The 19,892-nt window shown below is 35.9% G+C and overlaps 1 protein-coding gene across 1 annotated transcript in view; it reads right to left on the bottom strand.

Moving 5' to 3' along the window:
• Positions 1–9,387: 9,387 nt before the first annotated feature.
• The window catches only part of LOC149022792 (myosin-6-like), a 68,250-nt gene continuing 57,745 nt past the window's right edge, over positions 9,388–19,892 (bottom strand). Inside the window, exons 28-40 of the mRNA XM_089150719.1 lie at positions 17,533–17,647; positions 17,411–17,455; positions 17,231–17,314; positions 16,942–17,112; positions 15,934–16,251; positions 13,452–13,580; positions 13,189–13,259; positions 13,003–13,102; positions 12,308–12,364; positions 12,121–12,177; positions 11,938–12,018; positions 11,757–11,839; positions 9,388–11,681 (exon numbers count right to left, since the gene is read on the bottom strand). Coding sequence (XP_089006845.1) covers positions 11,567–11,681; positions 11,757–11,839; positions 11,938–12,018; positions 12,121–12,177; positions 12,308–12,364; positions 13,003–13,102; positions 13,189–13,259; positions 13,452–13,580; positions 15,934–16,251; positions 16,942–17,112; positions 17,231–17,314; positions 17,411–17,455; positions 17,533–17,647 — 1,426 coding nt within the window. The 3' untranslated portion in view covers positions 9,388–11,566. The remainder of the gene's footprint in view (positions 11,682–11,756; positions 11,840–11,937; positions 12,019–12,120; positions 12,178–12,307; positions 12,365–13,002; positions 13,103–13,188; positions 13,260–13,451; positions 13,581–15,933; positions 16,252–16,941; positions 17,113–17,230; positions 17,315–17,410; positions 17,456–17,532; positions 17,648–19,892) is intronic.

Below are 19,892 nucleotides of genomic sequence, written 5' to 3'. Positions count from 1 at the left end.
AAAAAGTACGTTATCAATAAAGATGATATCCTTAGGATATTACAACCTTCCTAGAAGCTCAATTGCCACCTCTTTTAGATCTTTTAGAGTTGGTAATGCATTGATTGTCAATCAAAGAATGTTTGTGTACTTGTACTGAGTATCTCATGTGGAAGCTAGAAGAGTTGGAGGAGAAGTACTCCAAGCATTTGATTAAATTTAATATTCTTCAGTTTAATGGGCCTTATATGTGGGCTCAACCACTTGAAAAGTCCAAACTGATTAAGAAATGGCAGCCCATGATTAACCATGTAATTAGGGTTTTAATAATGATAAAATACTATTATTATAAGCAAACGCGTTGTGGCAACCTACCATAATATGACTCATTTCTTATTTTCTTCTTTCCTCCTTTTTTTTAAGTATTCAAAAGTTTCCTTAATTGGTTTTCCACTTTGGTCAATCTCTAGTATAAAGGGAACATTTCTTTAATTGGATTACCAAATCATATAAAATGTGTTTCTTAGGCTTCTTTCATGATTAGAAGAGGACCCACAAAAAATTAAGATTTCTTTTTTATATTTATTCTGTGAAGCTTTAAGCAATTTTTAATTTCTCACCTCTTCTCTCTCCTTACTTTTATGTATATATATTAACATACTCATTGCCTCCACAACTTCTACTAGTTCAACCACACCCTCATCATTCATTCAGACTTCTTAAAATTAGCTACTTATTAGGCTATTCTCTTTACTATGAAAATTTATCAACACAAAGGTAAATGCTACTTCACCTCCTTGCATTCTAGGGTATTAGGGTTTTATATTATCTGATGGCAGAGGCCAAAGAACAAAAGGCAAACCTTTATTATAAGATCTATAGTGAGTTTTTCCCACTGTGAAAGCATCTTGTAATGTCATTAATTCACCTAATGGAATCCACACAAAGAAAGTTGAATGTTGCTAAGTAATGCTAGCCAAGAACCCTTGAGATAGAAAGAATACTTATAAATTTCTTAAATATTAGGGTTGCAATTGCCTAGTCAAATTGAAAAGAAAAGTCAGATGGCTCACCAGAACCCATAGAAGAAAAAAAGAACCACAAGCTTACATGGGCATCATTTGCTTAAGTGCTGCAGAAAGCTTCTCTTAATTAGTTGACTAATTAAGGATATCAACTAACTAAGCTCCCATTAGTCTGATAATGAATTCAGATCAAACAATTATCATAGTGAGGAGGATATCTTCCTTGAGATCTTCTAGTTTCTTGTTAAACATGAAATATATTCATGTAACAATTATTATCAGGAGATTATCTAGATCAGTGTTTAATTTTGAACACTGTTTGTCTCTATGATTAACAGAAACTTCCAAGTGTTGCATCTTATTATTAGAACTTATTTTCATGAATTAATTACTGCAACTGCACTTAAATTTTTTTTTCCTAAACCATTTGATCGATCTGTAAAGTCTATAAAAGTGGTCCTTACTCAAGATAATTGTTCTTGCTAAGATCTAGCTCTAGACCACATCCACAAAACCAAGATTTATTAATCCATGCATGACTTTGATCATTCTCTATGAAGCCATTTTCCAACTGGTCACTGAGCATATGAACTAGGATATATACTATGATTTGATGAAGTACAGATTACTAAAATAAGAATGCCAACAAAATGTAGAAAATCTGTCAGATCCTTTGTGGCTTAATAACATGTTAGATTGGTTGGGAAAATTAATCAAAAACCCATTAGTGAAGGGTGGTCTAAATGATTGAGCTTGAATCAAAGTGGATGACTTCGTTCTCTTTGATTACTTCATCTGACCAATTCCCAAAGAGTTGATTCTACTAATGAGGTCATGTAGAAACAGTTTTGAGTAAATTTAGAACAACCCTATTAGTCACTCATCCAGATACCTTAGGGGTCTGCACCTGGCACAACCAAGGGCTTGCATGTGGCAGCTCTATATTTTATCTGAATTTTCAGTGAATTGGGTTCTTTGCCCTAGGTTCTCCCATTCCACACTTGCAGCACAAAAACACCCTTCACACATTCACAAACAGGAAAAAAGAAAATAATGCTTTAGATCTTCAACTAGAGGAACATAAGTAGGTTATCTACTACACGAATCTCAATTTGGGTGCTAATTAAAAAAGAAGAAATTAAAGAAGAAAACATGTGGTGACTCTTAATGAGATGTGTTTAGAGGGTTCTCCTCATTTTATCTAAACAAATTTCCTATTCATACCACATGGCTTCAAAAAGCCAAAACAAGAAATTAGCAAGGAGAAAGATCAAACTTAGCTTAATTAATCTATGTAGTTCATTTGGTTTTTGATTAATTTATACTGATTTTGGGTAGTGTGATACAACGCCGGTGTTTGGTAGGATCCCTTTTGTTAGATATATCAAAGTCAATTCTATTGGGTTCTAACTATTAAATTTCATCACAGCATTGACTTGAAAGCTCAGTCTTAGCCGTTCGATCAGTAAAGATTCCAGTTTGATGGAAGGTCCAACAAGAACTCAGCTAACAATCCCTATGGACCACTGAAGCCAGCTTCTGTCATGCATGACACATTTAGGGCATTTTCATGGAACAAAAATGAGGGGATTTTAATTTAGTGACCATAATCACCTACTAATTTTATTTTTGTTCTCACATCATTACTGTTTTAAGACTGAAAAATGAATTAAAATGGAGGTGGGAGATTCATCTTTGACACGGAGTGCTTGTTTTTCTTCAAAAATTTAAATATTTGAACCCCAAGGTTCCTTTCTCTAAGATGGTGCAATGAGGAGTTCAAGGTAAACATATGTTTTAATATGCTTATAAACATTATTTTTAGGTTGGTAGATTCATGCATTCCACGTCGATTAGAGCTCTCGATTTCCATAAATTGATATCTCCAAAGAGAGTGCAGTACATAATTATATTTCACTAAGCCTTGTAGCTCTAGAAAACACCTGCACCGGAAGAAATGCTTGGTGGTTTACTTGAAATGAAAATTAGAATCCATGTGTTGAATCACTCAAAAAGGGTTGCAGTTTTACACCATTGATCAAGTGGGTCACAAGGCAAAACCCTAAAATGAGGTAAGCCAAACATATACAATTTTCTAAAATGTAATTAACTTCCCTTAGTTGTTAATCTTATCTTGTAGTTCTTGGTCTATGATAAGTTTTCTTTTGTGCCATATTGATGGGTGGCTATTAATAAATGCTCTCTCTCTCTCTCTCTTTCTTCCCATAACTAACTTTCAAACTGTTATAACGGTAGGAGCATAAAGAATTCAATAAAATTTATCTAGTGGGTCATACAATATACCTGAAGAACATGAATGAGACCATAGATTCTATCAATTGTCTCAGAGAAACAAGTCTGACCAAAGAATTCATCTCCAGAATCACGAGAGAGTCACTGAAGAGAAGAATGGAACACATGAGACCACATGGAATGGCCATCATAAATGCATCTTAAGATATAATTTTGGATTATTCAGACTTCAGCTAAGAGAATGTAAACTAGAAAATGGTCAATGGGTTCTGAGAACAGATTTTCAGATGCAAGATTAACATGTGCAAACAAATAATAGAGGTAGTTTGGTTTCATTATGATCTCTCTAGAATCGAAGCAACCATCTCCAACTACCATTTGGTGGTGATCAACCGCCTCTTGGTCTTGGAGTTTAAAAACATGAATTTTTTAATCCATAACTGGCCTAGTATATATTATCATTTGGAGTTTCAGAAAATGCAATATCTAATACAAACCATTGGTGCAACCGTAAAATCTGATTAGAAACCTTTCGATTAGAAGTGGTTGATGTTGGATATGATGATCAGTTACTTTTTTTCTGCTTCAAATTATTTGATGAGGGAAATTGTTGAAATCGTGTGAGAGAGATAAGGAGAGATAAAGACGAATACGAGAGAGAGGTTTTAGAGTGGTTCGGCAGTAATCAACCTAACTACGTCCACTGTAGCTTAGGGTTTTTCACTTTGTTTTTAAATAGTGTATTACACCCTTTCTCATTGAAGGATTCTTATATGTTTCAGAGTTCATGTAAACCTAAGTTCCTAAGTTTCAATGTCTTTGATTTTGATAGGGTTTACAAGTATTTGAATTCAAATTATTTTGAGCTGTACAAGAGTTTGAGTCCAGGAAGGATGCATCTTGTAAGAAGAATCCTAATGGTTGATAAACTGTTATCGCATGTTAACCAATCAAAGTTTGGACTCTTAACTTGTGCAACCACTTCATGCAAGAGTTTATTAGGGTTAGTGTTTTGTGCGACCAATCCTTGTGAAGACTTATCTTTAACATAAATCAACAATACATGTTTACTAAAACTTCCAACATGAAGTCATATATGTACAACTTCAACCAGGTTATTAAGGACAACTTTTCGCCATGAAAATGTTGGTAGTTAACAATATCTTGATTCTTGTATACACTCTTTAGAGTCTTGACAAAGCATCAAGTTATTTGACAGTAATGGTTGAGTTATGATGTCTGGCGATTATGGCTTCTAAGCCAACAGAAGTAGGACACCATACTCATCACAGTATTTAATTTGCCACCACTTGTAGCAAAGTAGGTTTCTGCATGATCAATCCTTCATGAATCATTTAATAAACTTCAGCATCTATGAATGTACTTTCAAAAATATGATTAGGGTTTAGGTTTAGAATCTATATTTGTCTTTTGTAAAAATGGAAGGGAATTCAGGGGCATTTTCAAAGATTTTGTACAAGAAGTTGGTTTCCTATGATGGGTTAGGAAGCCTAAAAGCTATATATAGAGACACAAATCTTGTGTGTATGAGTGTGTGTGGTCGTCTGGCTGGCTATACTATATAATGCTGAAAAACCAACTACTTGTTTTAAAAAATAATCATGAAAATATACATGAACTCCTGCAAACAGAATTTTCTAGGATAATAGTTCTAGTTCTGATCTTGAGCTTAGCTTGTGTTCATCTCCATGGCTTCAAGCCTTCGAGTATATAATGTATTTATTTATTATACATTATAGTGTTCCTCAGTCCAGTATGAGACTCAACATGATAATCAAGACAACAGTAACAACTTTGTTAAACATTAAAAAAAAGGTAATCAGCAGAGAATCAAATATAGAAAAACATGTAATGCACTCTTTAGATATTAGGTTAGGTAACTTGGAATACGTATCGTGATAGGATTCTTTTTCAAGATGTGGATTAGCTGTTCTCTAATTATTTTGGCTCATGATCATTTCATTTTCTAAGGTTCATGAACAATCAGGAACATGTTAGAATTGAGTGCCCCTTTTCTGTTCATTATCATTCACTTCTTCTCTTTCTAAGGAATCCATATTCTTGATTATGTACAGATGAGATGCATGGTTTCCGCATGTTTTAGATCAATAAGGAAAGAATGACAAGGCCTATTCATTCATATCTAGTATTTTAAACTTGTGTTCCCAAGTTTTGTTTACCAAGAACAGCAATTTCAAGGTTCTTGATTGTGAGGAACAACCATATCTTACTTTCCTGCCATATTATTGGAGAGTAAGAGAGACTTTGTATGAACTTACTCTGAAGAAAAGGTATGAAACAATGCAACACTGCATGAATTAAGCTAAGTAACTTGAAGAATGATGATTCCACTCATGCATTTAGCTTGTCTTGGTTGACATTTGCTTATGTTTGACTCTCCTGTTATCACTCAAGATCTAGATACTATAAAATTCCAATAATTTTGTGAGACTGATCTGTATGCATGAATGTAACCAAAGATCTGAGACATTAAGCTTTGTCAGTTGCAAGGATAGTTTGTATCTAGACACTCATAGTTGTACTTGTCTAGTGATCATCAACAGAATCTTGATCAAGCTTCCTAATTATCACTTCATTGATATTAGTGATAATCTCTATTATTACTTGCGGATTTCATTAGCAAATGCATGTAAGGACCTGCATGACAGTAAGACTACAAATTTATTAATGCATTGCCAATAAGAGGAGACTAAACAACACCACTGAGACCAACATACCCTTGTCGCAACTAAATAGGATCAGTTACATGGATCCCATTTAAAATAATTAATAATAATAAGAAGATAAATAAAAGAAGGTGATCGAACACAAAAATGAGACAAACTCTAGGACATTGACCCAATGACTTAGCTATGAATCACATCATATATAACTGCTCAACACTGCCCCCTATTTTTTTTTTTTTGGTAGAACTCAATACTATGCTTTTGATCCTCGAGAACGATGCTTAAGACAATAACATCCAAACAACTTAATGCAACTAGATGGGGTTGGGAACATGGATCTTTGCTCTCCAATCGGTTATATTTGAAATAATAAAGGAGTAGAGTGTGTAAGATACTTCTCTTGTGGTTGACTTAGGACTGCTATTAGCTCTTTTGATCCCTTAACCTGAACCAAAATCACACTTCTCAACTAGGGCATCTGAAACCCTTTATTAAACATGGTCATACATGCTCAGATGACCCTCTCCTTATTCAAACTAATGTGCTAACTACTAACCCTAATCCCCACCTCTTGAGGTTAACTAGCTTTGCAAAACATGCTCAGCCATGTTGTCACTGGGTGAATAGCTGTAGAAAAGAAACTAACAAATCACAGAAACTTTAGGGCATTGACCGACCAACTTAGTCGCAAATCACATTCTAATTGTTGAAGATGAGAAGTTGACTTGGTTTGGGTTGAGAAAAACCTTGTTTTAAATGAGTAGCTGGATTTGACCTCGACAAAGATGTGCACTACAACAACGTAGAGTCAATAGCGTCAGCCACTAATCAGCTCCATTTGAAATAATAAGAGAAGCAAAACCTAAGTTTTGCATGTCTCTAATCAGCTCCACTTGGGAGCATAACCTAAGCTATGCATGTCTTTCTTCACCACTTCTCCTTTGTTTAGCTTCAAATTGCCATTAATTCTTGTACAACCTTAATTTGAATCAAATCACTTCTTCAAACTCAAGCACTTGAAGGCCTCTGTTAAACATTATGATGAACCTTTACACTACTCTCTCTAAGAGAGGATACATAATTCAATTTAATGTGCTACTAATTAACCCTAATCAATCCCCACTACTTGAAGTTGACTAGATCTGCAAATCATAACTTAGAAGATGATAATCGTCCATGATTTTAATACTGTTGTCAACCAAACGAAGAGAGTGGATTATAAAAAAATTTAAGGATAGATTCCAAGGGGTCTAGGCAGGTTTTGAACTTCAAATCCAATAATTGTGTGAATTCGTTCTTCCTTGTAAATGGGACATCCTTCTTACCAAATATGAATAAAAAATGATTAGTAAAGGGCCATAATAAATTTCAATTATATTGCTTTTACGTATGAATGTGGAAAGAGTTTAGGAACTACAAATCTAATTACATAAATTCATCTTCCAAAGTCTAGTGGAAGTTGGACTTGTTCACAAGAATAAAAGAGTTTTGACTTTTTTAGTAGGATTGTCGGTTCAATAATCATGCATTTATAGTACTTTTAAGAAGTCAACTCTTACCAACAACAAAAATGCTCCACTGAAAGTCAACTAAACTAAGTCTTCCCAACTAATTGTGGTTAGCTACTAGAAGATTGATATTCTTCTTATTCTTTCTTATTCGGAGTCATATATGTAACATCTAATTTCTTTTCTCGCCACTTTAACCGTATCTGGCCTTAGTGGAGATCCTCTTCACCTACCTTGTCCCTCCATCCATAACCCAACTTATCCTTTCATTTACACATTCACATTCACATTCATAGGAGTGTGGGGCCTACTGCCCCTGCCTAACACAAACAGACCCTGTGAATGTGGTTTTACACTTATGTAATTGTAACTGTATGAGTAGGGGTGTCAATTTGTAGTCCGAACCGTTAAAACCAAACCACACCGGTCCGTTATAGCCCGAACCAGCCTGAACTGAACCTTAATGGTTGTGTTTGGGTTGAGGGTAGCGGAGCCCTCACCAACTCGAAACATAACCGCAACCCATTATAGCCGGTTTTACAACCCGTTTTGTAATTTTACATTAAATAATATTTGAATCAATATATTACCACTAGGTAGTTGGTACAAACAACTAAAAAAATTAAGCATGAATTCAAAGATCAAGTAGTCATTCTACTACTTAATATCTAGATTCTTGATTTCTATAGAATTGGTGGATTTTTTTTTAATGGAAATTGACCAATAACAACTTTGCTTTCCTTAAAATTTTGGCTTTTGTTGTATGGTGCACAATTATTTATTCTTGTTCTTTTTCTTACACACTATAAACCTTTAGTCAACCCGAGTTTAAAGTGTTAGCCCAAACCATTAGTGAGCCCGAACCCAAACCGCACCAAACTGAAACCGGCCCGAAACCGTTATTTTGCTAATGGGCCATGTTTGGGTAAGTGTTTTTCAGCCCGAAACCATTAGGCGCAGTCTGAAACCGCCCCAAACCGCACAGTTGACACCCCTATGTATGAGTATAAGTGCAAACTGGGTGGAGATGATCTAAACTTTAATAGCATAGATGTGTGCTTTTGTATTCTAGTGGCAGTCTCTTATGAAGAAGCAATACGATTGAGAATACATTGTTTTGAACTTCAGGCCCTAACACCTCCTTTGTCCCCTCCTTGTTTTCCTTCCCCTAGACTTATGGGCCTTTGGCCCTCTAGTTCTTGTGACTGGTTTGATGATGACCCAAAAGAAAAAAAAAAAAATTACTTTGAAAGCATGGTTTAATTATTTCAATTTTGTGATTCTGTCAGATTCATTCCATTGAATAGGCTAAACTCAATCATCCCTATGAGCCCTTTTGGCACATTTTTGCCCACCCATCCCATACCCATTCTATTTAATTGGTTCACTTCATTAAACAGATTTAAGTACTTTAACCTTACAAGATCAATCTGCCCAAGAGAGCAATTCCTGTACTTCACTACCTTGCTCAAAACTAACACCCATATGAGCATGATAATGAATCATTTGAGAGATGGAAACAGAAAGTGACACAGTTGGACCACCTCCAAGCTGCAGGTCCGACTCATCTCAAGCCACCAACTAAGATCAATGTGGTTTCAGATCACAGAAGTGGCTTACACAACCCAAGTAGATAGAGGACCATAGACCCACATTGTCTGAAAATCTGGTTTAGGTGATTCAGAATTCACATGTGTTTTATGCAATCTCCAGGTACAGAAGGAGAAGGTAACATTAGATGAGAGGGACCTTTGGCTTTAGGTCCTAAAACTGGACCATTGTGATGTTCTTTTAAACTGCTCAGTCAAGTAAAGCGTCCAAGCGTATCACAGACCCATATAGCAAATTGGGTATGATAGGCTTGTACTTTAAGAGCTTTAATGAGGGCAACATGCTGATAAATAGTGGTAGCAAACACTGAGAAGGGAATTTAGCGGCAACGGCTTCGAAGAGAATCAATGAAGAACAAAGTTTTGATGGTCCAGCAGGAATGGGATTATGGTCCCAGATCTATAAAGAACATCTTTAGGTAGTGTAGATATGTCCAACCTTGTGTTCATGGTAGCAGGATGCAGTAGCTACATGTGAACTCATGGACATTAGCAAAAGAACTTGCCTTACAGAAGTTGTAGATGAAATTGGCTATATATTACTTTCAATTCTATTCATTAAATGGTGCTTCTTCTAGTGAAAAATATTGGCTTCTCTATCCTGTATAATAAAGAATATCTGCTGTACTTTTCTTCCCATATACATGATTGGGTTTGAGAAAGATGGTCCCTGTGGACCATTAACAGCTTTTCTCATCTTGGATGGTGTGATCTTAATGGTAACTGATGAGCTGCAACAAAGAACTCCTTATGGATCAAGCATGAATACAAGCAAAACAAGATTAAAGATAGCAGGAGCATCGGGGACTGTACCTATCTATACAGTTTAACGGCCACACCATCTGTTAAGAAACAGTAAGGATGTGTTGTTTGGATTTTGCTATAGCTCTTTTATACCACATTTTGCCAGATCTGAATGAAATTGGAAAATTTTGAACGCCTCTGAGATTACTCTTAGATGCAGAACTGAACCCTTGAACACAAAGCAGGCTGAGAAAGCAGAGAGGGGAAGTGAAGCAGTGTCAGGTTCATAAGATCACATAGTTGCCATTCTATAACCAATTTCCAGAACACCTAAAAAGTGCTTCTCAAAATGATTTTGAACCTCTTGTCTCAGTATTTGGAGTCAGTATAATTAATCATCCTCTAATCATGGGTTAATTCTGTTGCTAGTGGTCAAAATAAAGCTTTGCAAAATTAAGAATTAGTCAACCAAGTTCAAAATTATATCCATTTAATGAAGGGCAAAAAGCTCCTCATGTATGGATTCAAAACATAATCACCACTGCATATAACCTATTGCAGGAACTTCAGATCTATCCAACATTCAAAATGATCCAACAATGAGTCCCTGTGGCACAAAAGAGTTCCCAACACCACAACCCCCTTTTTTTTTCCCCATGACGACTCAACCAGAAGAGATAACAAGAAGAATTACTGCTGGGACTGTTACAACATTCTTTATTTCCTTGTTAAGATTGGAAGTGGAGGCTGGAGAGGCTAATCCATATTCCTTAAAAATGAATGCTACTCAGTTTCACACAGAAAATCATGTAGAAATACCATTCATTCAATCAAAACTAATTTAACACATAGGATCTTTGAAAGAAGAAATGTACAGGTATCATCTAACCAAAACTCATTTGCCCCATGGAAACTCTGAGGAACTTTTTCTCCTGAACCTTTGCAATATGCTAATGGCATGTAAAGTGCCACTAGCCACATCGGTAGGCAACAAGTCAAAATAACAACAAATTAAAACGGAAAATAAGATTTGTATAATTTAAGGGATATCACAGTTCACCAGACTTCCATCAACTGCTACAATGGAATGAAGAACATTGTTCAACACATGGAATTCTTGTTCCCATGAAGTTAAAAAGAAAGAAAAAGGTGCAGCAAAGTAGAGGACATTTATTTCTACAATTATCACTCCACTCAAAATTTTAATTTTGATTGTCTGCAATGGTGCACACAAATCAATCACCAATAAATTTCCCTACAAATGTGTTTCACATATAAACTAATTGCTTTATACAATGAAGATTGGGAGGAAAAGATAATGGTAGAACATCTTCTTCCAGCATACTAGAATTACAATATGCCTGTCTCCATACCTCCCTAACAAAGAATGATTACCACAGGGGCTCCAAATAACATAAAAAGAAGAATGGAAAAGAAAAACCCAACTTCCCTCCCAAAAAAGAAAAAGTGATACGCACTCTGTTTGACAGGAAAAACCATCATGCCCCTCTAGCTACTCTGAATCACCCTAGGAAATTTTACAAAATCTAAATTGAAAGAATAATTTTACAGCCAGGGCATGGATGTGGAGAAAAGGGAGGAAAATATAGCTAAGAATATAAGATAAAGGACGTGGATTTACATCACTTGAAAATCATCAAGAGAATACTGAAGATCTGCATTCTACCTTGGCAAATTACGGAATAATGCAATGAGAAAAATCTTCAACGTTCCGACCCTCACTCATTTAAAAATTGGAAGGCTGGATTCCCTAGAAGTTCTGCCGCAGTTTTTACATTTGCGAAATCCTTATCTTGTAGAGAAGTTGACAAGTCATCTACTGAGAAGGGAATGCTGCATCAAGGGACATGCATCAGTTACAAACCATGGTGCAATATTTCCAGAACAATAGAAGGCAGGAATTTTCACCTGGAATTGTCATCCAACAAAAAGGAATTGCTAACATCACTGTTGGAATCCTCTGTCATTAGTACCCTCATACTAGAAATGACCTGCAGTAAGATTGTCGTTGGAGGTCTGAACTTGGATAGCATATGATAAGAAAATGCAAACTGGACCCTATATGGATAAATATTACTTTTTTACATACCTTTCGGGAGACACTGCGAGTGTTATAGTCGTCATCCCAGTATAGAGTGCAAATTCTATAAAGCTGTTGGACGCTCAGAATCTGAAGAAAATAACGAATCAATACAAATGCTTCGGTTGAGGGGGTGGCTGTTGGGGTCGGGAGGAGGAGGAGGAGAGGAGAGAGAGAGATAGAGAAGCTTACAGGGCAGAGGTCATTGGTAATTTCATCATATGAGATTTTGGACTTCTGGTGTATAACCTGTAGCAGTTACCAAAAGAGATGCCAAGTCATATGATATGGAAGAAATTTTGACCGTAAAGAAGTATATCCACAATTCCCGCGTTCACAGGGTCATAGACAAAGATTTAGTAGATCAAGATATACATACCAAGAATCCAACAGATTGCCTTATGTGCTTAAGTTCATCCCAAGATGAGCCCGCATACTGCAATGATTAATTAGACATGACAAAATTGAAATATTACACAAAGATCTAAATGAATTGGAGTATTCTACTACATGATTATTTTCAGCTTCAAAATATCATCTAGGTCTACAAACACAAATCAAGTTTATCAAAGAAAGAGCAGAAAATAATGGTTTTTCCTATTTAATGAAAGATTCTTTAGTGGGTGACTTCACTTAATCTAGACATGTTTACTTGGATGTATAATGAAGAGTTGCATATTAGTAAAACTTCTAGACAATTGAAGTAGTGGTCAACGAGCTAAAATTTAATGACCAAACATTCTTAAATGTTCGACTGGAAATTTTTCGAAAATCAACTCAAAAGATGTTAAATTTTAACCAAAAGGCAAATTCTAAAGATCCTTTGGCATCGAATCTTTTCAGGAGAAGAGAAGGGATATCACTTCGAAGTTTCCTTAGGTTAAGGATCAGAATTAATGCAGGAACAGAAGGCTTAAGTTTTTCTTTCTAAATTAATTGATTGAAATAACACATGTATTTTGAGAATTCTCCCCCTTTTCCTGACCATAGCATACTCTCTAACATTGCATATATAGTTTGGGATAGGGATAGTACATGGCCTGAAAGGTTTTCCAGTTTTATGATTGAAAGTACCTCTTCTTTAGCCTGGCAACACCACAGCTCCAATTCAGCTAACCCAGCCTTCACAAACTCCCCGTTACTGAATGTACAACATTCTCGTCGTAGGAGAAGGCTGTAGCAGCATAAAGTCATATCCCCATGTTATTGATTAAGCGTTTAACCACCAAAAAGAAAATGGAGAAAAATGCAATTACTAACCTGTTAAAGAGCTGTACATTGACGTACGAGAAAACTTGAGTAAAGATCTTCTGGACAAGGACAGGAGGTACCTGGAAAAAGGAAAGGCATATGATCATGTTATTAAAAATCGAGTTTCATCTGAGCAATATTTCAAGTGGAAAATCAAGAAACCAGCTTTTATTTTTGTTTTCTTTCCTTCTGTTGTGGGGTTTTTTTATTTTTATTTTGGGGGAAAGAGGGGGTGGGGGGAGGGTTGGCGCATGGGAAAAGAGATGACATACAAAGTTCTCTTTGACTATACTGAGAATATTATTTAGGGACTGAATGATGCTCTGCCAATGATTGGATGGAGTGTTATTGCTCATGGAGCGTCCAGACCGCAGCACATTTTCCTTCGATGTTCGTGGTGCCTGAAATTCCAATGTAGAACATGACAATCATAACACAAAAACTGGCGAAATTATCAGATATTTCTTTTTTCTACATGTCAGAAACAAAACAACAACAATAAGCCTTATCCAACTAAATAGGGGTCAACTACATGGATCCTTCCATTCCAATCAGCTGTATTTGAGGCCATACTGCCTAAGCCATGCATATCCCTTCTCCTAAGGTTATTTTATATCTCCCTTGCTCTTCTAGGATCCTTCAATGATTAAATCAATTCTCCATATAGGGACATTTAAGACCTCCATTGAACGTGGTCATGTCACCTCAATCATCTTTCACGTAGCCTATCATTTAGAGGAGCTACTCCCACACCAACTCTAATACAATCATCCCTTATGTTGTCCTTCCTAGTTCTGCCACTCATCCATCTTACCAATCCTCATTTCTGCTACACTAAGTTCACCTATATGAAACTTCATAACAGCCCGACAATCTGCACGATATATGTAGCTGGTTGTACAATGGTCCATAAAATATTCCTTTGAGCTTCAAAGGAATATGTCAATCACACAAAACAATAGATGTACCTCTCCAATTCGTCCACCTTATTTTAGTTCTTTGGGAAATATCAACCTTCATGTCATCTTCTTTATTTATGACTAAGCCAAGCAACTTAAGATAATTGCTTTCTGGAATCTCCTTCTCATCAAGTTTCACCACATCATCATCCATCCAATCACGACCAAAGTAACATACTAGATACTCCGTTTTTGTTTTGCTCAGTTTAGAACTTTTTGATTCCACAGTTGCTCTCCACACTTGGACTAAAACCCATATTTTGTGTCTTATCTACCAAACAATATCATCAGCAAAAAACATACACCAAAAAACTTCATCTTGAATGTCTTTTGTTAAACCATTCATTCCAAGTGCTATTAAATATGGGCTTAAAGCTGACCCTTGACAATGTAGCCTAACTTTAATTGGGAATCCACCACTTTCCCCCCACCAGTCCTACAATTGTCACTGAACCACCATATATATCTTTAACTATGTTCACATATTTATTTGCAGCATTTCTCACCTCGTACTTCCCAAAATAACCCTAGTAACATTTTCAGGTTAGTAAAAACCACATGAAGATCTTTTTTATACTTTATACCTCCCCAAAAGTCTCCTAATAAGGTAAATATCAAAATTTTAAGGAAAACACAGGATTTAATTGTAAATATCAAAATCTTGATTTTAAAAAACTTCCTGTAAACTTCTCAAATTTACATAGAAAACCCTGTTTTCCCAGAATCTTTCCTCTTTTGGATTTTGAACCTTTGTCTTCTCTCACTCTCCCAACCCAGATGTTTTCATAGATATTTTGGAAGGATCAAGTTATACTATTCTTCCCTGCTTTTCAATAGTTCAAACGACAGCGAAATTCGTAGTAATGGTGTTTACAGAGAGTGGGAGACTCTCCAGAAAAGGAAAAGAAAAATAAGCGAGGGAGAAGAAGAAATCAACAATATTTGAAACCCTAGAATTGTTTCGTTTCTTTTTGGGGATGCTTTGATGTTCTGATTCTTCTGTTTGACCGTTAAAGAGGTAGTGGTTCCCATCTAGTTTGGCAACAAATCTCAGTCCCTCACACGGTTATAGATTTGTTTTGATTTTTAGGTTTGTCTATGGTAATGAACCGAATAATCTGAACCCTAGTGAGTATCTTTGATGTTAGACATGATGGTCTAATGATGTGGTGCCAGTGCTGAAGAATATGATGGAGAAGGCAGAGGGAAAAATCTATGAAAATATCTAGGGAGAGGGGAGAGGGAGAGAGGGAGCTTGGAATTGGAAGGAGGAAAGCCTTTGGGAACACAGCGGTTTTCTATGTAATTTGAAAAGTTCAAAAGAAGTGCAAAATTAAAACTTTGATGTTTACAACTAAATCCCACATTTTCAAAACATTGGATTTATCATATACAAGTGTCATGATCTGAGCGTAAAGCGGCTGCCTACCACCACTGCCACAAATAAAAATCCCAAAAAAAAGGCCAAGAGCAACTCATGGGAACAATACACTGTTTTGGTGATCTAAATATTTTGCCTGCTTGTTTCAGTATGACTAAAATACTAAAACAAAATAAAATTTTGAATCTTGGTCCATACTATTAGGGCTGCCCTGATAGACTGATGACTGGACTCCCAGTTCTTCATGAACTAAGAAGTGACAGAATGTCGTTTCTTAAAGGTATACTTTATCAGGAATGTAATAATCACTCCAACTACATACTTCTCAGACAGAACCTACACTGAACCAGTATAACTTGCATGAGATATCAGAGACAAAATTCACTCTCTAAGACAACCTCAAGTTAACCATACCTGGATACATAAGGAAAGCAGTGAAGATAGTTCCTTCTTCACATTATCTCTAATGATTCCATATATCTTCTCCACATATGCTGTAACCTGTTGCTTGAAAAGCAATGCTGGGTACTTGGCCTCAACTTGGCGTACAACATCCAGCCCACTTACGTTGAGACTAGCAGAAGACGAGCGAAACATCCTCCCAAATAAAGATGTAGGATTAGGAGGCTTCCCTGAGGTTGAACCAGCAGTTTTCAAACTTCGCTGTAGCAAGAACAACAGAGTAGAAGTATTTGACAGCCAATATGCCATGTGCTCATTACTATCCTGATTCTGCACCAAAGAAGAAAAATTCCAACAAAAATTATGAACATACGACAACCGAGTTGGGCTGGCAATGAAGTGAAGAATATAAATCTAGAATCTTATGATTCATAAATGCATGCAGCTTCAAATGTTCAGAGGAAACAAAAGAGGGAGAAGTGGAAATGAAGAACAAAGACGTCAGATACAGTCACACATGCATGACAGATAGAAGATAGTTTATACTTTCCTAGATAACAACTGAAGGACACATACATTCCACCAGTAACCAAGAACTAAAAATAATATCTATTTACACTTGCACTCTGAACAAAACTAATTTTACTCTCCATGATGCCACAAAGAAGTCCATGCTAGAGGAATTCCAGAAAACAGTCAGCCTAGCTCCTTCCTCATGCTATTTCAGCGTAGAATAGGATTTGGACAAGACGGGTCCTCTGTATTACTTGGATGTAGTTTATTTATTTTTCAGGATACTCCCAAATCGTGTGTACTTTTTTTGGAGGGAAAGGAAGTATCCAATAAGTTTATATACATATATAGGAAACTTTTGGGTACACCCATCACCCAACAAGTTAACACAAAGAAGCATCCTATTCTGTAATTCACCCAAAAAATATCATCCTATTCTATACCAAGCAATGTTGTGTATCATATTAGTCAGCCCTCACAAAAAAAAAAAAAGTGACACTGAATTACCTCAATTGCAGAACCTATCATCTGAATAAGACGATCGAAAACACTGGTCCTGTCAGCTTCAAAGGATTTCCACTGAAGCAGACATTTATATATGGTAAATGCAGCAACAGGCTTCCCATGACTAAACCCAAGATCTTGCACAACACATTTTATTAAAGCTTCAACATTCTCCTGCATCAATACAACTTCCAAGGTTAAAACAAACCCACCAATTTAACAGAGGAAGAAAAAGCAACAAAAACAATCCTAAAAAATAATGAAGTATATTTCAATACAAGGAAGCACATACATGCTGTCTTTCAATACGGGATCTCCTCAAGTTGCTGTCAGCTTCTGCTCCCAACTTCTTGGCAGGTGTTCCGTTCTGTGATTCCTGCAGGAACAGGTTTTGTTACAATGGCATATCATTACACATAAATATGCTGGACACAAACTAGAAACAGATAAAGTGATCCTGTTTGTAAATTACATTGGCTCTATTTTCTTCACTCTCATGATGACCATTTGTCAAACACTGCAAGGACAAAGTTCTGGTAAATAACATAGGGAGGAAGAAAAACATGATCACCTATGACTATACACAAATTTTACCTTAGTTGAAGGTAAAGTTGAAAGCTCTGACATCTTGTTTACAGGTGTACTTGACAAGGATTGCTGTCGGAGAATTTGACGCTCAGTTTCCTTGTCAGAGAGTTTTTCTTCGAGCCTGGAACAATATGAAGCCATTGAGAAACATATATTGATACCAAAAAGTAACTAAAGAATAATGTAACTGATGTAAACAATTTCCAGGAGCAGCACAGGGCCTAGGTTGCTTTCCTAAACCCTACAGCCCCTAATTCCACCAGGGGTGTTTTGGTCACTTGAAATTATTTTGGAGTCCAATTTTAGGATCTCATTGGGTCCATCATGTTAGTGGGACCGCAAATCTACTTTAATTTTTGAATTGAGTTCTTATTTTGCAAGTTATTGAAGAGTCCTGATTAGATTAGGATTCTTAGTTTGTGAAGAAGTCATAGTATTAAATTTTGCGAAATTTCGGAAATTCGGTATCTCGAAGGTGACCGAAACAAAATCCCATACGAAATGAAGAAGTATGAGATTTTGGTGAATTTCATCAAAATTTCAAAAATTCGGTATCTCAAAGGTGACCAAAACAAAATCCCATGCAAAATGAAGAAGTATGAGGCTTTGGTGAATTTCATCGAAATTTCGGCCATTGTCAAAATCTCAGTGAGATTTTGACCCAATCTCTGTTTATAAAAGGAGAAAGGATCAAAACATAGCTCATTTCGAGCAAAATTTCGACTTTTGATTCTGAGTGCTATTTCTTTATTCCAGCTTTGATTTTTGTTGTGTTTCAGTCGATCATTGCTTGGATCCAACTACGTTTTAATCAAATCTTGAGTTTTTCATCCTAGAGGTAACCATTCTTTCTCCAAACAAGATTTTTTCAAAATGCATGTTAAAAAGTCATCAAATGGGTATGCAAATAATATATGTTGAAAATAGTGGGTCGATCTACAAACAGAAGGAGTTTAAATTTTTTTCCGTAAAGTGGATAATTTATTTATTGGATGTCTAAAAAAGGTATTTTCATACAAATAAAATGTATAAGATATACATGATATATGGTTTGTATGGATCAAATAAATATATGTTGAACTCCATAGGCCGATCCACGGTCTCACCGAGCTAAAATATTTTTCCACTCAATAAATAATTATTTTATTATTGAAAATTTATTATAATATTTAAAAATATAAAAAATTATAAAAAATAGGGAAAATAAGGAAAAAAAGTTTTAAAAATCATAGAAAATATGGAAAGGCTCTTTATGTGCTTTTGAAATATTGTCCCTATGGTTTCATTGCCGGTTTTGGTATGGGTAGCCAATTTTCTTGCAGGAAAAATTTTCAACAATGACAACAAGCCTTGTCCCAACTAAATGGGGTCGGCTACATGGATTCTTGCCTTCCAATCAGCTCTGCTTGAGTGCATGCTAGATACAAGGCCTAAGCTATGTATATCCTTTCTCACCACTTTTTTTAAGGTTATCTTAGGTTTGCCCTTGGCTTTTCTAGTTCCTTCAATTTGGATTATATAACTTTTCCGAACAGGCATTAATAGGTCAAACATTGAACGTGGTTGTGCCACCTTAAACGACTTTCTTGTAGCTTATCACTTATTAGAGCTACTCCCAGACCAACTATAATATGATCATTCCTTATCTTATCCTTCCTAGTTTTGTCACTCATCCATCTTAGCATCTTCATTTTTGCTACATTTAGTTTATTTACATATTCTTTTTATCAGCCCAACATTCTACACCATACATCATAGTTGTTAAATGACGGTCCTATAGAACTTTCATTTTAGGCTTAAAGGAATATGTCGATTACACAAGACCTTAGATGCACCTCTCCACTTCATCCATCCTATTTTAATTCTTTGGGATACATCATCCTCTATATCACATTTTTTATTTATGATTGAACTAAGGTATCTAAAACAACCACCCTGAGGAATCTCCGTATCATAAAGTTTCACCGCCTCATCGTCTGCCTGATCATGAATGAAGTTACAAACTAGATATTGTCTTTGTTTTACTTATTTTAAAGCCTTTTTATTCCAATGCTGCTTTCCATGATTCTAACTTGCTACTAATCCCTACTTAAGTCTCATCTATCAACACAATATCATCAACAAAAAACATACACCAAGGAACATCATCTTGAATGGCTTTGGTAATTCATTCATTATAAGGTGAAATAAATATGGGTTTAAAGCTTATCCTTAATGTAGCCCAACTGTAATTGGGAGTTTCTAAATTGTGCAACCTACTATCTTAGCCCAAAATACCATTACAACAACTGTTTGGGGTTAAAGATGGAGCTCAATGAGGCCGTGGTTAAGAAGCTGGAGCCAAACTCAATGCTCCAATCCGTGTG

The sequence above is a fragment of the Hakea prostrata genome, chromosome 3 (assembly GCF_041222555.1).
Source record: "Hakea prostrata isolate BN-2017 chromosome 3, UWA_Hpros_2, whole genome shotgun sequence".
In the NCBI taxonomy this organism is placed as follows: domain Eukaryota; kingdom Viridiplantae; phylum Streptophyta; class Magnoliopsida; order Proteales; family Proteaceae; genus Hakea; species Hakea prostrata.
The sequence above is the reverse complement of the archived record's forward strand: the minus strand, read 5'-3'. Positions and strand labels throughout refer to the sequence as shown.